The 27,521-nt window shown below is 41.9% G+C and overlaps 1 protein-coding gene across 1 annotated transcript in view; it reads left to right on the top strand.

Annotated features, from left to right (window-relative positions):
• Positions 1–2,420: 2,420 nt before the first annotated feature.
• GCH1 (GTP cyclohydrolase 1) overlaps positions 2,421–27,521 on the top strand; it is a gene marked incomplete at its 5' end in the record, with an annotated part of 48,346 nt that continues 23,245 nt past the window's right edge. Inside the window, one exon of the mRNA XM_079700867.1 lies at positions 2,421–2,760. Within this exon, the coding sequence (XP_079556993.1) occupies positions 2,421–2,760 (340 nt within the window). The remainder of the gene's footprint in view (positions 2,761–27,521) is intronic.

The following is a 27,521-nucleotide window of genomic DNA, read 5'->3' as shown; positions in this document are numbered from 1 at the left end:
TGGGTGAATGCTCATAGTTTCACTGCTGAACCATTTTATGCTAATTAATTCTGTGGGATATATCCCTCCTCTTTTAATTTATTCCCTCTTCTTCTTCCTGCCAACTGCCAACTACCTACCTCCCAACCATCCCTGCCAACTACCTACATTTCACTGTTAAACAGTTTGCATAGTGTTCATGATTTTAAAGCTTCCTCGTATTGCCTTTGGGCATTTGGCTGAAATACACTGCCTCTAATTTACAAGTAAATATGGAACAAATCCAGAGACCTTGTACTAGTAACTGGCAATAAAAATGGTAATGCCTGGGCCTCCCTGGTGGCGCAGTGGTTGAGAGTCCGCCTGCCGATGCAGGGGATACGGGTTCGTGCCCCGGTCTGGGAGGATCCCATATGCCGCGGAGCGGCTGGGCCCGTGAGCCATGGCTGCTGAGCCTGCGCATCCGGAGCCTGTGCTCCGCAACGGGAGAGGCCACAACAGTGAGAGGCCCGCGTACCACAAAAAAAAAAAAAAAAAAAAAAAAAAAAAAAAAAAAAAATGGTAATGCCTTAGTGGCAGTGTTTATAAGAAAATGTTAATTTTTAGGGTAAAAATTTCATTAGAAATTGCTTTGGGAAATATATTAGTTAATGTTTACAAGTGTTTTTAAAGGAAGGCAAATGATTGCCACTAAAAAGAAAAATCTCATGGAAAGCATCTCCATTGAATCCCTCTGTTTTAAAAATGCTTCACTTGGTATCTTTATTTTCATTTGTTAAATACAAGGCCATCCTTTAATGTTGTCTCCAGCTTGAAATAGTTTGAGACCCAGTGGATAATTCTGACCAGGAAGTATCATTGGACAGTGGGCAGTGCAGTTAGAGGGAAAAAATATTATAGGACCTTGACGATGGGGATGGGTTGGAACACTGACAATAAATAGTAAGAGAGTGACAAAGAGTGACAAACATCCCTTTCCAAGGGATGTTCATATTTCTTGATCTATGTAATTTGATATTTAATGTATATAGAAATCCAATAACTATTTTGAAAAACCCCACTTACACCAATAATTCTTCTACTGCAGACTAAAAGTACCTAGGAGGCTAGGTATTTCCCATATTTCTTTCCTTAATGTTTAGAACAGGAATATGCCTGGAGCAGACATCCAATAAATACAAATTACTAATAATAATGACTGAGCTACTTTATTAGCATAGAATAATTCCAGGGGCTTCCCTCCTGGTTTGTCTGATCCTAAGCCTTAAATACGTGTTTATATGTCAGAAAATCAGCATTAGAAACTCTCTGGGGCAAATCATAAAATATTAATTTGATACATGTTTTAAAACTCATCTTTGGTGTTATGAAATAAACCCTCTAGTAAGAAAAAAAAGTCCATTTAAAAAATCTTAAACAGTCATAGCAGATGTCACTGGTTAAGAGTCCAGTTGATCAATAACATTTCACAATCTCTATCAGCATCAGGAGAAAGGCACTTAGCATGTCACTCTTAAAACGATCAGCACCAAATTTCCACAGCTGGGTTTCCACAAAGCGCAAATTGGTTTTTAATGAGACCCCTAATTTTTCTTCGCTCGCAAACCAATTTCTGCAGGGTCAAAGTTCTGGCCACCACAGATACCGTCCTCCTAGATATAGGGACTCACTTAAGGACCACTTGGTGTAACATTCCTCCTGACAGCGGCTGGAGGCAGGTGCGTTGGACATGTTTTTAACTAACGAAGCAATCGTTTCAATTCATATTATTCTCCTGCCCTAAAAGTATGAGTTGGTTTCCATACCTACATTTTAACCCAGTCTCTTCCCCGGCGAGGCCACCTGTTTGCTCATCTTTCACAGGGCGAGGCGACCAGAACACTCTTGATGCAGTGTACTCTTTGCCCTAAGAGGAGAGGGCTGACGGGGCACCCAGCCCTTGCCTCCCCTCGCCGAGGTTTCAGCTCCGAACACCTGCCCCCTTTAGGATTCGGTTCATCCGGCAACGGCCAGAGGGGTCCAACCCAATCCTCCTGCCTGGCGCGGGAGGGACTCGGACAAGGTCTGCGCCACGGACTCGGACAAAGTCCACGCCACGGACTCGGACAAAGTCCACGCCACGGACTCAGACAAAGTCCGCGCCACAGGAGCCGGCTTCCAGTGTACCCGGCGGAGGGCAGGGCGAAGGGGCGGAGCGAGCGCCATGACGCCAGGAGCCTCGGCCAATGGAAACGCCCCGCGGCGCCGGCCGAGCCGCCAGCCCATAAAAAGGAGGCGCTCCGGCACTCCTCAGTCTCTTCTGTTCCGGGCTCGGAGCGTACCCCTGTCCCGAGGCCTGCCTTATTCAGGTGACTGCGGTCCCAGCTCATTGCCCGCCGGCGAAGTTCAGTTGCAGCCCCTGACGCGTCCGAGGGTCCCTCCGGGGCGGCAGCGGCAGGTCCATGGAGAAGGGCCCGGGGAGGGTGCAGGCGAAGCCGCGGGACGCTCGGTGCAGCAATGGGTTCCCCGAGGGGGAGCCGCCGCGGCCCAGGCCCAGCACGCCCACCGAGAAGCAGCCGCGGCCGGAGAGCAAGAGCGTCCAGCCGGCGGACGGCTGGAAGGGCGAGCGGCCCCGCAGCGAGGAGGACAACGAGCTGAACCTCCCCAACCTGGCGGCTGCCTACTCCTCCATCCTGCGCTCGCTGGGCGAGGACCCCCAGCGGCAGGGGCTGCTCAAGACGCCCTGGAGGGCGGCCACGGCCATGCAGTTCTTCACCAAGGGCTACCAGGAGACCATCTCAGGTCAGTGCGCCCGCCGGCCGGCGTGCTGGGCACTGGGGAGGTGGCTGCAGGAAGCGCGCGCCGGCTCCGGGAAGTTTCCGGAGTTCCTCACTCTTGGCGGAGGAAGCCGAGTGCTGTCACTTTCCGAACCCCGCCCTCGGCCCTGGCCCAGCCGTCCGGCCAAGGAGAGGGCCCTGCGTGGGACGCATTTCGGGCGCGGTGGGAGTCAGCGGCCTCTCCACCCGGGGACTGGTTCAAGCGGCCCTCGCGGGGTCCTCCCCGCTCGCTGCACGCGGCCCTCTCCTCTAGCCTCGGGTTGGCGGGACCGCAGTCACAGAGCCTCCCCACGCCCCTTACCCCCGCCCCCGGGTGGGAGCCTGGACCCCTTGTCGCCTGAGCGCCCAGGGCCGGATGCCCGAGGAACGTGCACCTGGGCTCGTTGAAGTGACGGCTTCCTAGGTCATCTCTGCTCTGGAGGTCTCATTTTTGGTAGGTCTGGGGTGAAGCCTTGGCTTTGTGTGTCTGAAGCCGGGGGTGATTCTTTGCTGCAATCTCGGGGACCCTCACTCTCGCTGACTTGCCGGGGTACCCGGGTGTTCCGAAAGTCGTAGTTCTCTTTTGTTCACATCCAGTTCACTCGAGCTCAGGACTTTGCAGAATTTGGCATAGTTCTGGGCATGGGCTTTCCTGGAGTTTGAAGTGTGAGGTTTTTGGGGGGTTAGTTTGATGCTTAAAGCCTTCTCCGCCTTTTCTCCCCCACTCCCTAAACCCCAAAGCAGGAAAGCGGCTTCCTGGGAGTCGGGGAGTTTCGCTGGGCTGTGGGACCCGGAGTCCCTCTATCACCCACTTCCCACCCACGCATCCCAAAGGAGCCGGGTTGGCCCAGTGCTTTCGGCGCCTGAGGAGGGTCAGGCTTTTGCCCAGGAGGCCGGGAAGTAGGGGGCGCGGGGTGGCGGTAGAAAATGATTGAGGACTTCGCTGCCTAATTGCTGGGTGAGCGATGTTGGTCATTAATTAGAAAAAAAAAAAAATTAAAAAAGATCTGACTTGCACAGCTCGGACCAAGGGCGTTGTTTACCAGTTCACATCTTCTGTACCTCTTGGTGACATTTATTCCTTTGGCCTAAGAAGCCTTCTGCCTTCACCATTTCTCAAAGAATAACAGTGCTGCTTTGCAAGGTAACCTCCCTGCTCAGGTTATTTCCCCAATCAAGTTTCTGGAGACTTCCTGAATAGATTCTGGGAAGAACAGTTATTTTTGCCCAGTCTCCCCCACCCCAAAGGAAGAGTGAGAAATCAGTGTGAGAGGGGTGAGGCACATAAAGGAAATGACACTACATCTTAAAGCCAAGAAATGGGTATCTAGTTCTGTGTCCAAGTTTACTTTTTAAACCTTTGTTGGTAAAAGTTTGGAGCCTCAAATATAGAATTTCAAAATACAAAGACTGAAGAATAAACATTCTTCATTTGGTGAATATTCTACCATTTGGTGATATTCCACGATGTAATGAAGAAACATCTTCTTAGGGCCTTGCTCAGTCTGCCCCTTGTGGACACTGAAAGTGTCCACCGCACTTGGTCAGGCTTTGGGAATCGCCCTAATAGAATTCACAGGAGAGAGGGATTTCTGACCTCGAGAGTCAGGTCCTCCTGACTTTTGAGACCTAAAGTGTCTCAAAAGGTTTACTTAAGAAATGATTAGCAGAAGTTTGTCTCATGAGCCATAGGACTATTGACTGCAAAGAACACTTCATTCTACCTTAGAAGACAGTTCTAGTCAAGTATTAATTTATTATTTAAAAAGTCCATGGACCTAGGAACAGAAATCAGATGAGGGGGTCTCTAATCATCTCCCTACCCAAGAGGACCTGGGGGACAGGGTGGAATGGGGAGTGACTGCTTAATGGGTTCCAGGTTTCCTTTTGGGAAGATGAAAATGTTCTAGGACTAGAGAGTGGTGATGGTTGCACACATTGTGAATGTGCTAAATGCCACTGAATTGCACATTTTAAAATGGTTAAGGTGATGAGTGTTATATGTATTTTACGATAGTGAAAATGTCACACACCATTTAAGAATTATTAATAGCCATTAATTGAATATTTTTTATGCTCTAAGTGCTTTATGTGGATTGTCTTTGGTTAATCCTCATTTTTGAGGTAAACACTATTCTTTTACCCCATGTTAAGGAAACTGAGGCAGAGAGGTTGACAGCTTCAGATGGTAGAGCTGGTGTTGGAATCTAGGCAGCCTGAATGCAGAACTCTTACCTGCTTCCTTATGTTGCTACTTGGTGAGATATGTCAGTGTATCTTCTCTACTAAGCATTTCACACTGAGTTTGGACCTAATACTTGGGTCACCAGCATTAAAATAAGGTGGAGTAGAATGGAGAAAATCGGTCTATCATATGTAGTAAGGGTAAATGTTTTGAGAAGCTTACAAGTAGGTTTTATAGGTATGATTTTTTTTCTGTTATGTACTGGCTCCAGTGTAGAATGTAGTATTTCTTGTATTTGTTGTGGTCAAAAGTTTGAAAGCCTCTGTCTAGAGGATCACACTTAAGGGCTTAATATTGATTTCTTAGAGGTACATAAATAAAAGACAGAGAGGAGAGGATGACAAGGATGATGCTGAACTTAAAGGAATGAACCTGAAATGGTGGTGGTCCAGGCCTTGGACCAACCTGGGTGGGAGAAGGAAGGATACTTTAAATCTATAGAAAATACAGAAGTAAGTAATAGAGAAAACACTCCTATCCAATCCCTAATTTTTATTTCTTTAGAGAGTATAAGTCAATGACCACTATAGATTTTTTTGGATAGAAGCAAACTTCTTTGAAACTGTCACTTTTCTATGCTTGTAGATAAGATACTTAACATCTTTTATATCTCTGTATATTAATTAGTTGTTACTAGTGTTGACTTAAGTTTTGTAAAACATAAAATAAGTTGGTACTTTACATTCCCCAAATTATTTTTTTTAGCTCCTCTTGAGTGAATTGATGCTAATTTCTGGTGTTTGGGGAATTTGTCAGTTCTCCCTGCACTGCAGTGTATTTTCATGACCCTTGCGTGGTACACCTTTCTTTACTTTCCAGTATGTACCTTATTATGGGTGCATCTATGGTCACCTGTAATGGGGCTCTGTCAAGGTTGTGCAAGTCTCCTGGTTACTGTTCACCACTGAGCTGTAGCTTGTAGTAGAGGGAGGGCTGGAAGAGACACTATTCACCTCTCCCAGGAATGGCTGTCCTTTGAATAGCATCACAGGGTGATCCTTGGACCAGCTCATCTTTATCTGTTGCTATCCCATTTCAATTTAACCACATCCTAGTTCTCTTACACATTCAGAGAACCTTTGATGAGGTCTTCTTTTCTATATATTTCCTGTATTTCCACTATTTTTTAAATTCAGAATCCTAATTAAATCGGAGGGTCTGCTGTTGCCTGAGGTCTTTGATCTTCATGTTCTTGTGTCTGACCCTTCCCTTTCCCTGTCCTCTCCTGGGTATAAATGGGAACAACCTCTTAGATCGTATTATCCATCAAAGGTTAAGTGAATGTAACTTGTCTCATCAGTTGTCCTTTTTATAAGTTTATGGGAGTACACAAGAGTCTTGAGTCTTCTGTCACATTTCTAGTTGAAGTAGATTTTAGCTTGTCTTATCCAGGTTGCCAAGGCAGTTTTCATGAGTCAAGTTGACAGTGTCCCAAATTTGGGAAGCCTGTGAGCCTGTATATAATGCAGGAAGAGGGGATGGTATCACAGGTGATGGACTTCTTATAAATTTATTTATTTTATTTTTTAAATTTATTTTTCGCTGTGTTGGGTCTTCGTTGCCGTGCGCGGGTTTAGTTGCTGCGAGCGGGGGCTACTCTTCATTGCAGTGCGCGGGCTTCATTGCGGTGGATTCTCTTGTTGCGGAGCACGGGCTCTAGGCACGCGGGCTTTGGTAGTTGTGTCACACGGGCTCAGTAGTTGTGGCGCACGGGCTTAGTTGCTCCGCGGCATGTGGTGTCTTCCTAAACCAGGGATCGAACCCATGTCCCCTTCATTGGCAGGCGGATTCTTAACCACTGCACCACATGGGAAGTCCCAGTGATGGACTTCTTGACTGTTTCCCCACCCGCCTCAACCATGTTCACTACAAGATGACAACTATTCTCTAAAGCTAAAGCGAGGCAATTAGATAGTTTATTTACACAAAAATGAGCCTTAGCCACTTCATACTGAAATGTGCTAGCACTCACAAAAGGTTTTTCTTTTTGAATCATGAACATCTGTGATTTACCAAATCATACTGCCATGATGAACTAAGAATTGTAACAACTTCTAAGATGTGATAATACTTATTTATCATAGCCTCCCATATTGTGGCCTAAAGATGAGTTTATGTCCCATGTTTTAAAGTAGGTTGTAGAAAAGTTAATCTCATTATTGAGAGGTGCTATTTTAGATGTGTATAGTTCATTTAAATCTTGATTCACTAATAAGTTTCATTTCCATTTTGTTAATGAATACTTCTTACATAGGACTTAGTTCTGTGTATTGCCAGAAAAGGTACTATGAATAAAGAAGAAAAAATAACAAGACTATTGAAGTTTATGACTGGAACTTGGGAGTAGTCAAAGTTGATTAAAGCTGTTAAGAGTCATTGAGAATGGAGGAGAAAATCTGGTCTTACTAGTTTCTTTTAAAAATGTATTCTGTTAACATTTTTTTCTGGCCTGGGAGGAAAAGTCCTACACATAACTTTGCAATACTAAACAAACTGGTACTTGTTTTTGTTTCACTGGACTGCCATAAGAAAGTAAGTACCACATGGGGCTTCCCTGGTGGCGCAGTGGTTGAGAGTCCGCCTGCTGATGCAGGGGACACGGGTTCGTGCCCCGGTCCGGGAGGATTCCACGTGCCATGGAGCGGCTGGGCCCATGAGCCATGGCCGCTGAGCCTGTGCAGAGCCTGTGCTCCGCAACGGGAGAGGCCACAACAGTGAGAGGCCTGCGTACCGCAAAAAAAAAAAAAAAAAAAAAAAAAAGCAAGTACCACAGACTGGACTGTTGAAACAACAGAAAGCTATTGTCTCACAGTTCTGGAGACTAGAAGTCTGAAATCAAGGTGTTGGTGGAACCATACTCCCTCTGAAAATCACAGGGAATGGGGAGGGGAGTGCGGTCCTTCCTTGCCTCTTCCCAGCTTCTGGTGGTAGCTGTCAATCCTTGGTGTTCCTTAGCTTGCAACTGCATTACTCCCATCTCTGCTTTTGTCGCTGTCCAAATTTCCCTCTTTTAAGGACATCAGTCACATAGGAGTGAATCCACTTTATGCCTTATCTTACCATACGGTATGCCTTATCTTAAGTTAGCTAATTACGTTTGCAGTTACTCTATTTCCAAGGTCACATTCTGAGGTACTGAGCTTTAGGACTTCAACTTAACCTTCAACACAGTTTAACCTATACCAATGTTAAATGCTATTATTCATAAGACTGACTGGGAACTTTATAATTTCATTTAATTTATTCACTGAGTGCCAACCACTAAACTGAATGCTGGGAAACAGGCTCAGCAAAACCAGATATGGTTCCTTCCCTCATGGAACAGAGTCTTTTAGACTAAAACAGATATTCATCAGAATCACATGAATGACTGTGATTATAGATGGAGAAATCTAGTGATAAAAAGAACACAGCGGGGCTTCCCTGGTGGCGCAGTGGTTGAGAGCCCGCCTGCCGATGCAGGGGACATGGGTTCGTGCCCCGGTCCGGGAAGATCCCACATGCCGTGGAGCGGCTGGGCCCGTGAGCCATGGCCGCTGAGCTTGCGCGTCCGGAGCCTGTGCTCCGCAACGGGAGAGGCCACAACGGTGAGAGGCCCGCGTACCGCAAAAAAAAAAAAAAAAAAAAAAAAAAAAAGAACACAGCTCAGTGAGAGCATTTACCAAAGGAACTTGATCTACGCTAGGAGATGGGAAGTGTGGATGCTTGAACTGACATCTGAATAACAACAAACACTCCTGATTACTATGTGCTGAACACAGTTGTGAGTTCTTTACATGTATTGCCTCACTGATCCTCACAATAACCCTACGGGGTAGGTAATATTAGCCCTGTTTTTAGGGATAAGGAAACTGGGGCACAGAGAGAACTTGCACAAGATCATATCTGAAAAGTAGCAGCACTGGGAGAATGATAGAGAATGAGAATCATCATAATGTATTTAATTTTAATCATAGTATTGTACTGATTTATTTGAATCACCTCCCCTCCCCTTCCCTTTTTGTATCTTCTCTGCTGTTTTCTTCTCTTTTCTTTTCATTATTTTTGGCTGCGTTGGGTCTTCATTGCTGCGTGCAGGCTTTCTCTCATCACAGGGAGTGGGGGCTACTCTTCATTGCGGTGCGCGGGCTTCTCATTGCGGCGGCTTCCCTTGTTGTGGAGCACAGGCTCTAGGCACATGGGCTTCGGTAGTTGTGGCACGTGGGCTCAGTAGTTGTGGTTCGTGGGCTCTAGAGAGCAGGTTCAGTAGTTGTGGCGCATGAGCTTAGTTGCTCCGCGGCATGTGGGATCTTCCTGGACCAGGGCTTGAACCCGTGTCCCCTGCATTGGCAGGCGTATTCTTAACCACTGTGCCAGCAGGGAAGCCCTCTGCTGTTTTCTTTGTCCAGCTCTAGAAACTCTTCTATGCCTGGGCATTCCCCCACTGACTCATTTGCAGTATACCTCTATTTGTGTCCAGTATTTGGTTGAGTCAGACTGCAGTAATAAAATTTGCCAGGAGAGGGCAACTATCTAATCTTTGATGAATCCTAGGTTATGAATCCTAGATTATATGAACAATTCATAACTCCAGCTTATGTAATGAATATGTTCCCTATGGTTATACATTCTCTACTGAGTTTATGGCAATTAGGTTGAGGGATAATTTAGATTGGGGTTAATCAAAGATTGTCTGAATCAAGGTAAATTTGTTATACTCAAGATTGAGAGGACATTTACTCACTAGAATTTGGTTGTTATAGCCTCAGTCACAGTTTTTTAGAAGAGGGACTGTCTGTACTCACCTTTGAATGCCTAGCAAATTGCCCAGCACATGTAGATGACTTGATAAATGTTTGAATTAATTTCTTAAAGACAAGGACCCCTTCTTGGGACTTCCCTGGTGGTCCAGTGGTTAAGACTCCGTGCTCCCAATGCAGGGGGCCCGGGTTCGATCCCTGGTCAGGGGACTAGATCCCCCATGCCGCAGCTAAGAGCCCGCATGCTACAACTAAAGATCCCGCAGGCCACAACAAAGATTCCGTGTGCAGCAACTAAGACCTGGCGCAGACAAATAAATAAATAAATAAATATTGAAGGAAAAAAAAGACAAGGACCCCTTCTTAACACTTGTCTTTCTTCTACCACAGTGCTCTGTGCGTAGATGCTCAATAAATGCTGGCTTTTTTATACACTGAAGAAAAACATAGGGGATTAGCTTTATGGAAAAGCCATGGAAGTTATCTCTACTGGATCTCCTGAACACTTCTATTCTAGGCCAGAGGTCATCCTTTAGACATCTTTGTGTCCCTCATAGAGTCCTGTGCCTGTAGAAACTCACCTGTTTGGCGAAATGGCTTCTTCTATATCCAGTCAACATATTATTCCAAGGTATCAATTGAAGCAATTGGGGGGTTTCCCTGGCACATCAAAATTCTCATGGGGAAGAATCTCTAGAAAATCTGTCAGGATTGCAGTCAGTTTTTAAATTATTGTAGAAGTGTTCAAATGTACACAAAATTAGAATAGTATAATGAGTTTCTATGTGCCCATCACCCAACCTTTAACATAAACATAGGTCTTGCTTTGTTCCTCTTGTCACACACCTTCCCCCACTGAATTATTTTAAAGCAAATCCTAGGTATGTCACTTCATTGATAAATACTTTACTATATCTTGAAAATAGAGACTTAAAAATATTATCATACTTGAAATCAACAGTAATTCCTTAATATCAAATATCTAACCAATATTTACATTTCTTTGATTTTTCTCACAGGTATCTCTTTACAAATTGGTTTGTTTGAATAAGGATTCAGACAAGATTCACGTATTATATTTGATAAATGTTTTCAAGTTTTTTTTAAATTTGTTAGTTTGGTATTCTTTTTTATCCCCTAACAATTTGTTGAAGAAACAGGGTCATTTGTCCTATAGAATTTCCCACATTCTGCGTTCTGCTCGTTATTTTTCTCACGATTTAATTTAACATGTTCCTTTAGCGCCTGTGTTGATTATATACTAGCAGTTAGATTTAGACGCTTGCCTTCCTGCTTCTCCCCACTTCCTCCCCCACCAAATAACTCTTAAATTTAGTCAAGAATACTTCATAGGTGGTGGCAGGTGCTTCCATTGGTAAGCAGTTAAATATCTAGTTGTCTTTTTGTGATGTTATAATCGATTAGCTTTAAGTGTTATCGGTCTAAGTTGTCCATTACAGAGCTTTTCACCGGCATTTCACTTCACTTTAGAAGCCATTGGTGATTGCCTAGATCCAGTATTTTTTAGAAATTGAAAAATAATGATGTTTGGTTCTTTAATTCCTTCTGAATTTATTAACTGGAGTTCTTCTATAAAGAAGATATATGGGAACTCTTTAGGCCATCTTTGCAACTATTCAGTAAGTTTAAAAGTATTTTAAATAAAGCTTAAAGATATATAAGGTTGTTAATTTCTCTAATATATTTCCTTAATTCTGCACTGGAGATTGACCTAATTATGCCTCAATCTAGAACCCATAAAAGAAAATAATTGTTACTTTATATAAAAACTAAGAACTTTCACAGGTCAGATACCAACAGAAATGACAAACTGGGAAGAAATATTTACAATTCATATTGTAGACAACAGGATAATCATACTAATATAAAAGAGATGCTAGAAATTAATGTGAGAGAAAGGCAAAAAACACAATTGAAAAATTGGCAAGACATGTAAGCAGAGAATTCACAGGAAAGGAAATACAAATGACTTTTAAATACATGGAAAGATGCTTGACCTCACCTTCAATAAGAGAAATGCACACAGACCACCCAAAGATATACTTTTTCCTTGTTTGATTGGCCGAAGTCTAGAAACTTGATACTGCATTACATTATGGAAGTTATAGGGAAACAAATATTACTGTTGAGAGTGTAGCTATCTTTATGGAGGATAGTTTGGCAACATTTATTAAATACAAATACACATATCCTATTTGAAAATCCTCCCTCTGGGAATTGCATACACGAAATGACATATGCTCAAGGTTAGTCACTGCCGCCATGAAAAGAACCATCCTATATGTCTAGTCCCTTAGAATGGCTAAATGATGCAGAGGAGTTATGTTGGGGGGGACAATAAAATGTTTATATTGACATTAAGAATTGGAGGATACACAAGTGGTTATATGTCAATCAGAGATATGAACTGGGCAGATGGCAGACCAGAGTAGAAGCAAGACTTTTCACTATATTTTCAGTTTTTTATTTTTGAAGTATGTACGTGTATTTTCAGATAGATAAATTAAAAACATTGTGACAAAGTTGTTTCAAATCTAGAAGCAAAGGAAATACAACTTTTTAAGGGCTAGCTAATAAGAAAAATCTGGTTACTGAAAACCTTTACCCTGGAATTAGAGAAAAATAGTTAAATGTATATATTTGCAAGCTTGATCTTCATTGTGATCCATATAGTGTAAAGAAAGAGACTGAGTCTGAATGTGACCTTGTCCCTTAACTATCTGTATAATTACTGGCATGTCTCCAAACTTAATTTTCATCTTTCTCTTTTTATAAAGAATGGTAATACCTGCTTTGCCTGGGCTCTTACAAGAATTAAGAAGGTATGCGAAAAGCACCTGATGCTTAATATATTCCTTCTTTTATGATGAGGAAGAACTATGGGGTTGGATTAATTGGAAAGTGTTTTAAGAATGTGGGATACTCTGGAGCCCTGAGCCACCATGTAAAAAGTCCAGTTACTCTGAGGCTGCCATGCTGTGAGGAAGCTCTGCCACATGGCGAGGCCACAACTGGGTGTTCCAGCTGATGGCTTTAGCTGGGGTCCCACCCAACAGCTAGCACCAAACACTAGACATATGAGTAAAGATTCCTCCAGGTGATTCCAGTCCCCAGCCAACTGGTCGTCCCCACTGAGCCCCAGACGTTGTGGACCAGAGACCAGTCATCTTTCCTGTGCCTTGTCTGAACTCCTGACCCACAGAATCCCAGGACATAATAAAATAGTTGTACACCACTAAATTCTGGGATGTTTTGTTATGCACCAAAAGCAACTGGACCAGATTTTGAGATGAGGGTGGTTAGAATTTGCATTTGTGCAGAGGAAAAGGGAGTGACTTAAACAGGCCAAAAGATGGCATGGTGGTTTAAGGATAGAAATTCAAATTTGTGAATTATCAGTATAAAGCTGAGAGTTAAGCTTGGAGAGTGCCTGAGCTCCTCAAAGGAGTGAGAAGAGGAGATGTCAGCATTCCGACACTAAGGAGAGCGAGAGGAGAACCAGCAGAGACCGCCCTAAAGGGAGATGTGAGAGGCAGGAGATCCAGGAGTGTAAGTGTTGGCAGAAAATGGTTTTAAAAGGAACGTGGAACAGGAGGAAAAGGTCCCGAGACATAGTAGACTTGAGTCAGATTGCCTGGCTTCAAATCCTGTTACTGACCAGCTGTGCCTTAATTGCTTCATCTGTAAAATGGGGCAGTTAATAGTAATCATCCATCTTATAGGGTTATTGTGAGGATTAAGTGAGTTAGTACATATAAAGTGCTGAGAGAAATGCCCAGCATGTATGAAGTGCTATAGACATTTTGTCTGTGTTAGCAATGAGTACTGAGATTTTATTTGAAGGTGTTGTTAGTAGTTTCAATAGCTTAATGTGCTCAGAAACCAGATTGTAGGACTTTAGGGAGCAATTTAACAAATTACAGAAAATAAAATTTTTGAGGTGTTTTTTCCTGACTGGTAGGATCATGTGAGCTTCCCCTTGGTGTGTATCAAGGCAGCAATGTGCTGGTTGCTGGTGAATGAAAGTGTTAGGTGTTGAAGAGAAGAGTATGGGCACCCAAGCCCTGGGAAGTGGGCCAGGTTGTATGCGTGTGATCTCATATGATCCTCCTGTCAACTTGGAGGCTGTACTCATTATATAATAAGAGTTGGAAACTGAGAGGCCTCTGGTCAAGTCACTTGCCAGAGGGCACAGAGCAAAACCCAGGTGTGTGTGATGACAGTGCTCATGTTCCAATGGACACCGTGCCCCCTCAGGTTTTAAGTGCCTATGTTACATTTTCATATGAGGATCCATTTAAGATGTGAGCAGTGTAATCCATAGGCATTCTGTTTTTCTTCTTGAATTCTAGCAAACAGAAAGCCAAGTAGTTTTAGTTTTGAGGCATTTCTTAACATCCTGACTTTAAGATAGTTCATGAAATTTTTAATCAGGGGAATTTGTGAATAATTGCAAAAAATTTAGCTAAATTACATTCAGTTCAAAGGTGGATTAATACCTAACAGACTTTTCCCCACTTAATCTTTTGAGGGAGATATTTGAAAACCAAAATTTTATACATTTTGTCTAAAGCACATTTAATTATATTTTGATCATTTATACTTTACAAATGTGAGTCTGTTTTAATGGTTTTACTATTTGGAAACTTCAGTTCTGTTTTAAATCTTTGTTTTTAGGGTTTGTACTTTTTCTTAAATGCAGTTATAAATTCTTAATCTTTCCTTTTATTTAAAGTAATTTTTTCTGTAACTACAATGGTATGTAAATTTGAGATACAATTTATTTTATCTTCTCTGAATAATTAGGCAAAATAATACAACATAATTATGTTGCATCTCTACCAACTTACCCAATTGTGTTTCCTACTGCATGTTTGCAACTGTGTTGAAGTGCATACAGTTGAATGTTGTATATTCCTTTTTTTTATTTGTTTGCTTTAAAACATACACGACATAAAGTTTACCATTTTTAAGTATATAGTTCAGTGGCATTAAGTACATTCGCATTGCTGTGCGACCATCACCACAGTCTATTTCCAGAACATTTTCGTTATCCCAAACTGAAACCATATTCATCAACCAATAATAACTCCCTGGTCCCCTTTTCTCTCAGCCCTTGGTAACCTCTATTTTACTTTCTGCATTTGAGTATTCTAGGGACCTCATATGAGTGGAATCATACCATTTTGTCCTTCGTGTCTGGCTTATTTCAGTTAGCATAATGTCTTCAGGGTTCGTCCGTGTTAAGAGCATCTTTTTAAAGTTAGAAAAGAACCGTTTGGTCCTTGTTTGAGCCAGTAACTCATCTGTAGAATGTTGTATGTTCTTAAATTTGTAAGGATTTTATTTTCTTATTTTAAGAAATCTTTAGAATTGAAGATATATTAACTGTGTGCATATTTTTTATTTATCAAACATCAGGCCTGTGAATGACCCTGAGCTAACTGTTAAAAGGGAAGCAAAACTGGTTGGCCTTGGCTTGGCCCTCAGGGAGCCTCTGGTCTGTGCTAGCTGGGACCAGACACTAAGTTCCTGCAGAGAGGAGCAAGTGGGGTCCTGTGTGGTCAGAAGCAAGGTGGGTTCTTATGGTGGAGAGACTTGAAATCACAGATGACTATGGACGAGGTAGATTTTGAGCTGAACCTAGAAGGAAATTCATTTTGAATTTTTTTTTTAAACAAATAGTCCATGATAGTTAAGAGAAGATTATGCTTTTAGCTGTTCTGGAATAAAAAGAATACACTAATATTCATAGTTGTCTGTACCATAGAGTTAAAATTAAATGAAGCTTTCAAAGCAGGTTTACTTTAAACTTTTTAAAGATCAGCATGGGAAGGCATTAGGGCTGGCTTCTTTCTCTGATGTTTCTAAAGTCCATTTTGACCAGTCAGCCCTTCTAATGAGCAACTTTACCTGAACACATGTTGCTTGTCCAGGCTTTATAATCTGGTCGTTCATTTCCTCTTGCAATTCTTCCTTCTCATTAATCCCCTTGGTCACTCATGCCCCAAGTCCTGACTCTTATACTTCCTGAATATCTCTAGACTCTCTTACCTTCTCTTGCTCTGACTCTTAGTCATCTCTCACTTCTTTACTGGCTGTCTTGCCTCCTAGCTTGTCCTGCTCCCATCCATCAGTGCCACAGTGATTTTACAGACATCGAGTAGATCTCTTCCTTCCAGAAACACTTGACTGATTTCCTCCTGTCTTTCCTCACCACGGCTGTAATGTTTTGTTGTGTTCCAGCCTCTTGTCTGCATTTTTAAATTCTCTTCCATCACCACCTCCTCACGAGGGCAAGTGAGCATTTTAGTTTAGTGCATAGCTTAGTGCATAGCTTAGTGCATAGCCTGTTTTGAAAATCCACTCTGTCTCCTTCTCACACTGGAACTGGAGACTGAGGCAGAAGTCCTACATGAAGCTTGTTCTGCAATATTTGGCCCTTATGCCTGCTCTCTTCCTCTAATTGTTCCTCTTTTTTTTTTTTTTTTTTGGTTTTGGCTGCTAACCATGAGAATCCACCCCCCTGCCACCTCCACCAGTCAACACCTTTTGCCTCTCTAGAGTTCTGTGAACAAGCATCCAGGTTTAGGTGAGGGAATTGGCAGTTGCTAAGTTCTGGGTTGAATTTTTTTGAGATCTGGTTGGTCCAGATGCTGTTTCAGTGAAGTTCATGGCTATTGATGTGAGGCATGATCATACATGTATTAGTTTTTATTCTAAATAGGAATCAGAGCCCAGTTCAACAGAGGCCACTGACAAATGTCCCAAACAAGGAATTTGTCACTAAAATAGCTTAAAATACAATTATACCGATGGTATAGTTTGTGCGCTCGCAGTAAGATGTTCATGAGCAGTGATGAAGGTATTGGGTGCTGGAGTTCAACTGAGAGGCTGCTGACTCCGCGAGGACTCTGCAGAACTCCAGACCACTTTAAGGTAGAGCTGCTGTAGATCACACCTCTCTAGCTCACCACCCCTTCAAGATATAAGTGCTTCTGTTAATGCACAGGCAACTGTGGAGGAGTGCCACTCTGGTTGCCCATCAGAAACAATTTGCCTTTCAGCGATAAGGGTAAGGTGCAGTTAGCTGACAGCCTCCAGCTGTCAGCGCCTTCAGGATTTGCCTCAGTGGAGGCCAAGCTTAGCCCATGCTGTTTTTTTCTCTCATTTTAATATCTAACTCTTTCTTTCTATACCCCTCCAGCACAATAAACTGAGCCTTTTCAAGGGTGGCCCTTTACAAGTGAAGTAGTTCATAAGAGGGAGACAAGTCTTTTAGCTACATATTTAGCATGTTAGAAATGTTCACTGATACAATATTGATGCTAAGGGTCCGTTTGGTGTTTCTCAAACCATTTTAGTGTTAACAAAGACTCATCCTGGTATAGTGGGAAGAACAACTACTCTGGACTAGTCACAGCATCTGCACTAACTAGTTTATGACCCTGCACATGTCACTTTCAAGACTATTGTGGATCTGGTCTGCAGGGAAAGGCAGTTAGACTAGAGTTGGATTGTCTCGCCGAGGTCTCTGTAGTATGGGCACGCTTGTCGGCATTCTCTCTTTGCTCAATCTGTTGACTTCCAGCAGCTGACAGGTGAGGTCCTAGCAAGGACCTTAGGCTTCTTTTGTTGCTAGAGGTGCTGTTTTCCTTTGAAACATTCAAGCCACACAGATGGTTTCTATGGTAACAGGTCTCTCTTATTTTTCTTGTGACGCAGATTTTTTAAAAGGTTCTTCATTGATATGCTCTTTAGGGTTGGTGATCTTCTAACCTCTAGCCCCTTTGCTTGGACAAAACATTTATTTAAAGACTTTCCCCTCAGGAGTATTGTAGACATTTCTCCAAGAAGAGTAAGTAGTTGCTAGTCATACTAGCACTTGAGGTTTCAGTCTATTAATAAAGCTTTGTATCAATTAGAAGAGGAACTGTTGGATTCGTTGGTTAAACAGTAATACCAAGAAAACTGATACTCTGTTAGAATCATGACATTTTATTTTACTTTTAATTTTTATTATGTAAAATTTCCAAACACAAAAGTAGACAAAATTGTATGAGGGACAACTGTATACTTACTACCTAGATTCAAAATTAACATTTTGTCATATTGGTATGGTCTGTTCTTTTACTGAAAGCAAATCAGAGATGTGTATTTAGAGGTGAAATGTCACCCTTGGAGGTGTTTTTCTTCTTAACCGTTTATACTATCCTTAGTAAAACTAACTATTAATTCCTTCATATCATTTAGTACCTAATCTACATTCAGATTTCCCCAGTTGTCCCAAATGTCTTTCACTCATGATTTGTTCAAACTAAGACCCACTCAGTATCCATACATTTGCATTTGATTGTTAGGTTTAAATCTAGAAAAGTTCCTACTACCCTCCTCTCCCCGATTTATCAGAGGTTGTCAGCTATCCGGTAAGGTATTCCACCTTTGAGATTTGTGTGATTCTTTTCTTCTTGTTTTCATTTAATTTGTTTCTTTATCCTTCATATTCCTGGAAACTGGAAGTTAGGTCTAAAGACTTGATTAAATTCAGGGAAAACATTTTTATTAGGAATGCTGTTTTCTTCATGCAATATCACAATCAGGAGAGACACAATATTTGGATCTTGAAGATTGTAAGAGTCTAGTTGGTTTGAAAAGCTATCTTTTACTGGTTTCCTAGGATAAACTTCCATAGAGAAGTTCCTTTTTTTAAAAAAAGCCTTTTTATTAGTTTGAAGATTTAATGTGATTCTCCTTTCCCCTGAAACTGTTCCAGTTTGATTTCAGAAAGTAAAGGTCAAAGTAGCATTAAATTACTGAATTTTCCTGCATATAAACCAAATAAATAGTTGGTTAAACAGTATTTTGCAGCTGAGGTGCACCAGCTCTGGGCTCTAGCAGATGGTTGTTATCAGGCCACTCTTTGTAACTGCTCTCCTGGGCTGGCAGTTAGCTTGACCCTCTCTTCTCCTTCAGCCTCCGTATACATAACTATTGATATTTTATATTTCTTTTAGAGAATCTGATTTGCTCTCTTCATTTCCTTTGCTGTTCTAGGCCTTGTCACCTCATGGCTGCAGCAACTCCTGATTTGGCTTTCCAGCCACTGGGCTCACCAGGTTCAGACTTCTGGTGGCTGGTGATCAGGCTCTCATCTGGAAGTCAGAGGACAGGGGTCAAAGTCCAGCCCTCAAACCAGCAGTTGGCTCTTCTTCAGCAGGCACTTAGTCTTTCCAAATAGAGCATCCGTTTCCTCATCTGTCAAATGAGGATAATAACTTTTGACCAATGCAGAGTGTGGCAGGACTTGAAAGAGGTTATGAACTAAATGTAAATTTTAACTTGAACAATGCTCTAAAACAGAGGGGAATTTGGTTTCTGCCCAGTGCATGACCCATTCAGGCAGTGTACCTCTCCTTTTATTGTTTCTCACCTCTGTATTTCATCTCATATAGTACCTCCTTCCCTCACGCCCTCTAGAAAACCCTCTCTTCCTTTCCTCGTATCCATCCTTAAGGCCTGGCTCAAATCTTTATCTTCAATTTAGCCGTATTTCTTCTCCTGGCCCTTATTTTTCCCTTTATGTAAACTATTGCTTTTGTAGTTTAACTATAGTCATTCTCCAAATATTTTTACACATAGACGTCTTATTTCCTCAGATCTTAAGGTTCTTGAGGTCACAGTCTGACATATTTGTGTCCAGCTTGGAAATTAGTACAGGACTTCTATGAAAACATGATCATGTTACCTTTGAAACTGATTTCTAGTGCATTGGCTTTAGGGGCCAATTGGTTTCTTAAATGGCTGATGTTTTTTCTGGGAGATGGGTACAACTTTCTTGTGTGAGGTCCTCCTTCCTCTATTTTTTGCTGGGCCATGTGGTCCTCTCTGTCACCCGCTCTGAAGGTGGCTCCAGCTTCTTCCCTTTGTCTCTCCTTGTCACTCACCCCACCACCTCCCACCTCAGTCTCTCTTCCAGGCCTCCTGTGCAGAGCTCACAGTGTTCCGTGCAAGTTGTCACCCTGTGACTTGGTGACTGCAGTGAGGGTTTATGGTGAGGAATTATATTGCCCACTGTTTGGCCTTGCTGAACAGCAAATTAGAGCCAGTAGTGGGTCCATTTTCAACCTTCATCCACTCTCACCCCTTAAAAACCTACGCTCCCAGCTTGACTGGTTATCGGAATCATTTGGGTTTTTAAAAGACGTAATCCTGGGGTCATCCTGACACCCAGGGAATCAGACTTTGTCAGGGTGGCTTGGGAAGCTGTATTTTCCAAGGCTCCCTATGATTGGCTGCATTTGGGAGCCACTGTTCTAAAAGATGATCCCTTGTCCCTTAATCATTTGTCATGAATGATAGAGACTTGCACACCCTGCTGGGACTTATTTGTCGGATAGCATTACAAATGGTTCCATAACATCCGTCAGTGTGAAATCTCATGGCATAAGTGAAAGTAGGATGATAAGGGATGAGCCTATTAAAGGCTTTGAAGCAAATGGATAGTTTATCAGATTGGTGTGCTCTTTCTTTAGAACTGCTGCACACCAGACCTTGTTACCACCGTCTGTTTCGTAAATTTCATTTTCAGTGAAACAGCTGGATTGTGAAAGGTATACAGAATTATCCAATTAAAAAACTAAATTTGACAGGTGTGTATTTTTTTAATGATTCCTTGAATACACTGTGTTTCTTTCTTTAAACAGCCTTTTAAGGATCTTATTTTCCACAAATAAGGAACTTTTACCACAGATTTTCAGAGTAGTAAACTGTGACCAGAGTGAGAGTTCTTTGGCTTAGGTAACTTTGAGAGTTAATAGTGTATATGATTGGGAACCTTCAGTTTTATCCATGAATAAATCTGAATAGTTTAAAACAGGTGCTTTTCTCTTCCTCAGTACAGAAAGCCACTAGCCATTGCCGTGCACATCTCAGAAGCTCACCAGTGGAGTGGGAGGGGTAATTCTGTTGTAATTTGGCATCGATTTCCAACACTCGCAGAGTTGTGCAAACCAGGAACCTGAGAGTCATGTTGAATTCCTTTTTCAAAACCATCCTCTTACTTGTGAGGACCCTGCCACCCAGGTCACAGACTGCACAGAGCTTGAAAGAGAACTCAGGTCTCTGGACTCTTTTAACTCATTCCTTCTACTTTACCATACTACTTCTTGAACTACTGTGCGTGTGGTTCCCTAAGACCCAGTTAAGTAATTTTGGGTAGAGAGATTTTATGTGCTTCCATTTTCTCATTTCAGTGTTTTAATGTCTTATAGATAAACTGTAACAAACATTACTGTTGTGATCAAGAAAAAGGTCTTAATTAACTTCATATATGAAACTTGTCTCTCAGGGAGAGATGTTGTGTTCATAAAAACAGCTGCTGAGAGGATGGGAAGAGCATACTGCTACTGTATTTGCTGAAACATGCATATCAATACTCTTTTGAGGGCAGCCATCACATTTATTTCCATAGCCTTGGCTATGTATTTTTTCCCCAGCTTCATTAAGATATAATTGACATGTAACATTGTATAAATTTAAGATGTGCAACGTATGGATTTGCTAGACTTATATGTTGCAATATGATTACCACCCTTTTAAGATCTACTCTCTTAGCAACTTTCAAATATTTAATACAGTATTGTTAATTATAATTAAAAAGCTGTGTGTTAAATCCCCAGAACTTATTCATCTTCTGACTTGAAGTTTGTACTCTTTGACTAACCTCTTCCCGTTTCCTCCACCCTCCAGCTTCTTGTAACCACCATTATACTCTCTGTTTCTACAGGTTCGGCTTTTTTAGATTTCACATGTAAGTGAGATCATACACTGTTTGTCTTTCTCCGTCTGACTTATTTCACTTAGCATGATGCCCTCAAGGTCCATTCATGTTGTCTTAGCTATATTTTAGTTGCTTAGTGCAACATGGGAATTTATCTCTGCCAAGGATGGCAGGAAGGGAAATTTCCAAAATAACCGAACTTTGACTTTCTTTGCAATGCACTGGATCTTTCCTGCTGACAAACTTGCAGTTTATGAAGTCAGTTCATGGAGCATATCAAAGCTGTGCAGCTGCTCCGCCTACTTCAGCAGATGGTGCGAATGGTTGTCTAAAGTCATCTTAGTTTCTGTCATTATGTCAGTCTGTGGAATGTTCGGGTTCATGCTTATTTTGGCCAGTTTACAAATGTTAGCTCTGTCTTGTTAAGTGCAAAAAGCTGTGCCTGTTGGAATACTAACAAGAGGTGTATTACCGTGATGGAAATGAAAGCAGAGATAGTGATTTTCTTTTCTCTTTTAATTTGCTTTAATGTTGCTCTTACTCGTAGGACAAACTTTTCAAACAGGAGGTAGAAAACAGAAAGCTTCAGTGCCACACTCAGGGCAGAAGCCTTTGCTTTAATTGCAGAGTGTGATTTAGGGAGGTTTCTGAAGGCGTTTGCAGCATTGCATGAAGCAGGCTGTGTCTTCCCTGTGGAATCCTTCTCTAGTCCCAGTCCTGTGCAAGGGTAACCTCAGTTGCCTGCTTTTTTTTCAGGAGAAAAACAAAACACCAGCCTGTGTATGAACTCCTCAGTTTAAAAAATCTTTTTTTTTTTATTAATGAAATATCTCAAATATACAAGAAAAAGTATAAAGAACTAATTTAGCCAACATTCATCCTATTTTAGCAAACCTTAATATTTTACTATAATTGCTTTTAAAAATACAGATAAAGCTCATAGTTATCTCTCTCTGATCCTGCTAGCCTCCCTCTGCAAAGTTCACCCCCATCCTGAATTTGATCTCTTACTCTCATGCCTATTTTTATACTTTCATTTTATGTGTGTGTCCACAAACAACAGGTAGTATTGTTTCTACTTCATTTAAATGGACATACTCTTGTCAATGAAAAAAATTAATCAAGTCAATCTAAGTAAGAAATGGAAAATTTTATTTGAGCCAACCTGAGGATTATAACCTGAGAGACAGTCTCTCAGAGAACTTTGAGAACTGTTCTGAAGCGGTAAGCGGGGAGGTCAGTACATATGTGATTTTGACAAGGATAATCAAGCACACATCTTGGTCGAAGGTTACTGCTACTCACAAGGAAGAGATACCTTAGTTAATGGTTTTAGTGCTTTTCTAAGTAAGATGTATAATTGTCCTTCTGATGCACATTTAAATTCCTATTATTTGTTATTACCAATAATGTTGCCATGAGAAGTCTTATGTTCCCTTGACCATGTGAGTTTCTTTGGAGTCTTCTATTTTAAGGAAGTAAATCACAGGGTAAAGACTGAGATATTAATTAGATAAAATGGAAGATGTCAGTTTAGCTCTGGCTCTGTGCGTGGTGTGTAGGGTACTGTGTGGAAACTCCAAACTCAGCTACAACACTTACCTCCAAGGTTGGGAGAAATCAACCCAGATAACAGTGGTACCTGGAAGTACAATGAAGTAAGTACTCTATGCTGGTTGAGGCAACTCTAATGTTAGAGGGTTTGGGCCAGTGATTCAGATCTTTCTCCACAAAATCAGGTGGGCTTATCTTTGTTAGCCCCTTGAGTTGATTTAATTCCAGCCAAGAGTGAAGAGGCCTGATGCCTTGTTAGGTCTCACTCTCTGCATCTTGTTCTCTCTTAATTCGAAAACCAGTAAGCAGACCCCATTCTCTCTTTCCTGTCCCTTGGGATGGACGCATGTTCAGCATTCCAGGTCTTCTTCCATTGTCTTTAAATGCTGTCCTCCAGCAAGATGGATCATCTGTGCAATTCTGACTTCCTCAGAGATCTCTAATTTTTGGTGCTGATCACAAAACATCCAGGATAGTGCTAATTACTGTTAACACTCATGCAAAAGAATGTTCCTTAGATATAATTTTTCTTTTGTGTGGAATTTCCCCTAGGAGTTTCCTTTTATCCCAGCAGAAACAGCTCTGTGTTCCTTAATATATATGATGTATCAGTAGGAGCATTTTCAAGGTGTAAAGATTCTATGTAGCAGCACAGAACATGGAATACCTCAAAACAGCAGCTCTCAAAGTGTGGTTCCCAGACCAGGAGCATTAGCATCTTCTGGGAACTTGTTAAAAATGCAAATTCTCAGGCTCACCCAAACCTCCTAAATCAGATGCTCTGGGGGTGGGGTCCAGGGATTTGTGTTTTAACAAGCTCACTGGGGGAGTCAGAACTTCTGCTTCAGAGGGTGCTTAAATACTTACTCTGGGTCATTTGTGGGCCTGCCTTCATGCACTTTCAGGAAGGGACAAAATGCTTGAGGGATGGCTGCCCAGCAGGGTTGTTTGTTGTCATTGCTTAGTCATGAATGACATGAGAAAGGTATACTTTTATACTTTTTGTGTGTGGTGTTGTTATAGATAGGCCTTCAACTTTTGGAGGTGGCTTTGGTTTCTTTTGTTGGTTATGACCAACAGCAGGAAATAGAATGCCATAAATCCTTGTTTCCAGGGTTACCTCCTTGCTGCTGATAACAGACAGGAAATTAAAACAATCCATGATAGTGTTTTGTTCTTATTAGCCACAGATGGTAGCTTTCAGATATGTTGGAGCAAAACATAAATAAATACAGCAGGGAGACTTCATTACTGAAGAAAAATGATTAGGCTGGGTCAAGTTTATAGTCTGGGTCCATTTTAATGAAATGGGATATAGGCAAAGCATCAAGGCTCCGTTATCACACAAAGCATCACAGCGTATGGGGTCGCTAGTTGTTTTCTTTTTAGTTTAGTTTTGAGTATGTAAAACATTTACATGATTTCAAAGTCAAAATTATGTAACAAATTTTATTCAAAGATGTCTCATTTTATCATATCCCTTTTTGCCTGTTCTTTTAGTCCTTTATGGGTAATCATTTTTATTTGCTTTTTGATTTATTCTTCTAGTGTTTCCTTTTGAAGATAAGTGTATATATGTCTGTATATGTTCGTATCTCCTTTCGACTTTTACACAAAAGGTTTCATAATATACCACAGCTTTTAAACTTTTTTTGTTTTTTATTATTTTTTTTGGCCGCACTGCGCAGCACGCGGGATCTTACTTCTCCAACCAGGGATAGAACCAGTGGCCCTGGCAGTGGAAGTGTGGAGTCTTAACCACTGGACTGCCAGGGAAGTCCCTGTATGCCAGTTTTTTTTTAAAGTTAGCTCTATTAAGGTGTAACTTATATTCAATAAAATTTACCAACTTTATGTGCACAATTTGAATTTTGACAAACTCATAGCCACCAGTACAACAAAGGTTTAGATGGTTTCCATCAACCAAAAAAAAATGTCTTTATATCCTTTTGCAGCCAATCCTCTGTCGCACCTCTGTGGTCTCTGGTAAACTTTCTGTCTGCTTTCTATCACTATATTTGCTTTTCCTAGAATCTCACATAGTTTTTTGTGTGTGTATGTCTTTGACTTCTTTTACTTAGTATAATTCTTCGGAGATTCAACCATCTTAGTACATGTATCATTATTTTATCCCACCTTATTGCTGAGTAGTGTTCCATTGCTTATATATTCCAGTTGATGGGTATTGTTCTGTTGTGTGTTTTTTTTAGATTAATTTATTTTTAAAAATTTATTTAGGGCTTCCCTGGTGGCGCAGTGGTTGAGAGTCTGCCTGCCGATGCAGGGGACACGGGTTCGTGCCCCGGTCCAGGAAGATCCCACATGCCGTGGAGCGTCTGGGCCCGTGAGCCATGGCTGCTGAGCCTGCACGTCTGGAGCCTGTGCTCCGCAAAGGGAGAGGCCACAACGGTGAGAGGCCCGCGTACCGCAAAAAAAAAAAAAAAAAAAATATATATATATATATATATATATATATATATATTTATTGGCTGCATTGGGTCTTTGTTGCTGTGCACAGGCTTTCTCTAGTTGCGGTGAGTGGGGGCTACTCTTTGTTGAGCTGTGCGGGCTTCTCATTGTGGTGGCTTCTCTTGTTGTGGAGCACGGGCTCTAGGGGCACGGGCTTCAATAGTTGTGGCTCGTGGGCTCTAGAGTGCAGGCTCAGTAGTTGTGGCGCATGGGCTTAGTTGCTCCGCGGCACATGGGATCCTCCTGGACCAGGGCTTGAACCCGTGTCCCCTGCATTGGCAGGCAGATTCTTAACCACTTCGCCACCAGCGAAGTCCCTCTGTTGTGTTTTTTAAAAGTTTTTATTCTGAAATAATTTTAGACTTACAGAATAATGATAAAAATAGTAAGAGAGATTCTCTATATACCCTTTCCCCAGCTTCCTCTAATGCTAACATCTCCCATGGCCATGGTGCAATCATCAACACTATGAACAAAACTACAGGCTTTATTTGGATTTTAGTTTTTCTGTTGCTTTTAGTTGTCATGTGTCTTTAGTCTCCTCTAGTGTGGACAGTTCCTTAGTCTTTCCATGTCTTTTAATTTTTTAATTAATTAATTATTTTTTTGGCCACGCCGCGTGGCCTGTGGGATCTGAGCTCCCCGACCAGGGATTGAACCCAGGCCCACAGCAGTGAGAGTGCGGAGTCCTAGTCACTGGACCACCAGGAAGTTCCCTCCACGTCTTTTTAAAAAGAGTTCTTCTTTAGGTATTTTGTAGAATGTCCCTCAACTTGTGTGGTGATTAGACTGCAGTTACAGATTTTGGGGAAGAATTCCACAGAGGTGATGTGCCCTTCTCATGGTCTTATGTCAGGAGCTACATGATATCAATATGTCTTATTACTGGTAAAGTTAACCTTAATTATTTGATTAAAGTGGTGTCTGCCAGGTTTCTCCATAGTAAATTTATTACTTTTCCTTTTCTGCAGTCTGTTCCTTAGAAGCAAATTATTGCTTTTTAAATTCTGGTGTACATCAATGTGTATGGGAACATAGTTTAGCAACTCTCTTAATTATAGTAATAGTAATAATATTATCTGTTGCATACCCCACCTGCATATTTCTAAACACAAGTGGATTATCTCATTTAATCCTCAGGATACCTCTTTGAAGTAGATACTTTTTTCATGCCCCTTTTTTTTTTTTTTTTTTTTTTTGCGGTACGCAGGCTTCTCCTTGTTGTGGCCTCTCCCGTTGAGGAGCACAGGCTCCAGACGCGCAGGCTCAGCGGCCATTGCTCACGGGCCAAGCCACTCGGCGGCATGTGGGATCTTCCCGGACCGGGGCACGAACCTGTGTCCCTTGCATCGGCAGGCAGACTCTCAACCACTGCGCCACCAGGGAAGCCCCCCATTTTTTTTTTAAATATTTGTTACTGTTTTTCTATTTCGCTGTCCTTATTCTTTGTTCCTATTTTTTCCACTTTTTCTGCCTTTTGTGGTTTTTAAAATTTTTTAAGATGTTGGGGGTAGGAGTTAATTTATTTATTTATTTTTGCTGTGTTGGGTCTTCGTTTCTGTACGAGGGCTTTCTCTAGTTGTGGCAAGTGGGGGCCACTCTTCATCGCGGTATGTGGGCCTCTCTTGTTGCAGAGCACAGGCTCCAGACGTGCAGGCTCAGTAGTTGTGGCTCACGGGCCTAGTTGCTCCGCGGCATGTGGAATCTTCCCAGACCCGGGCTCGAACCCATGTCCCCTGCATTAGCAGGCAGATTCTCAACCACTGCGCCACCAGGGAAGCCCCTCATGCCCATTTTATAGCTGAGAAGATTGAGGCACAGAGTGCCTTGCCCAAGGTTCAGCAGTTAGCAATGGAGCCAGATGCTAACATAAGCCTAACTTGAGGGCCAGCATTTAACACGTGCCACATGGTTGTTGTCAGAGCTTAGAATGGGGTTGC

This window comes from Hyperoodon ampullatus (assembly GCF_949752795.1).
Source record: "Hyperoodon ampullatus genome assembly, chromosome: 3".
NCBI lineage: Eukaryota > Metazoa > Chordata > Mammalia > Artiodactyla > Ziphiidae > Hyperoodon > Hyperoodon ampullatus.
Note: the sequence above shows the minus strand (reverse complement) of the source record. Positions and strands in the feature narration are given on the sequence as shown.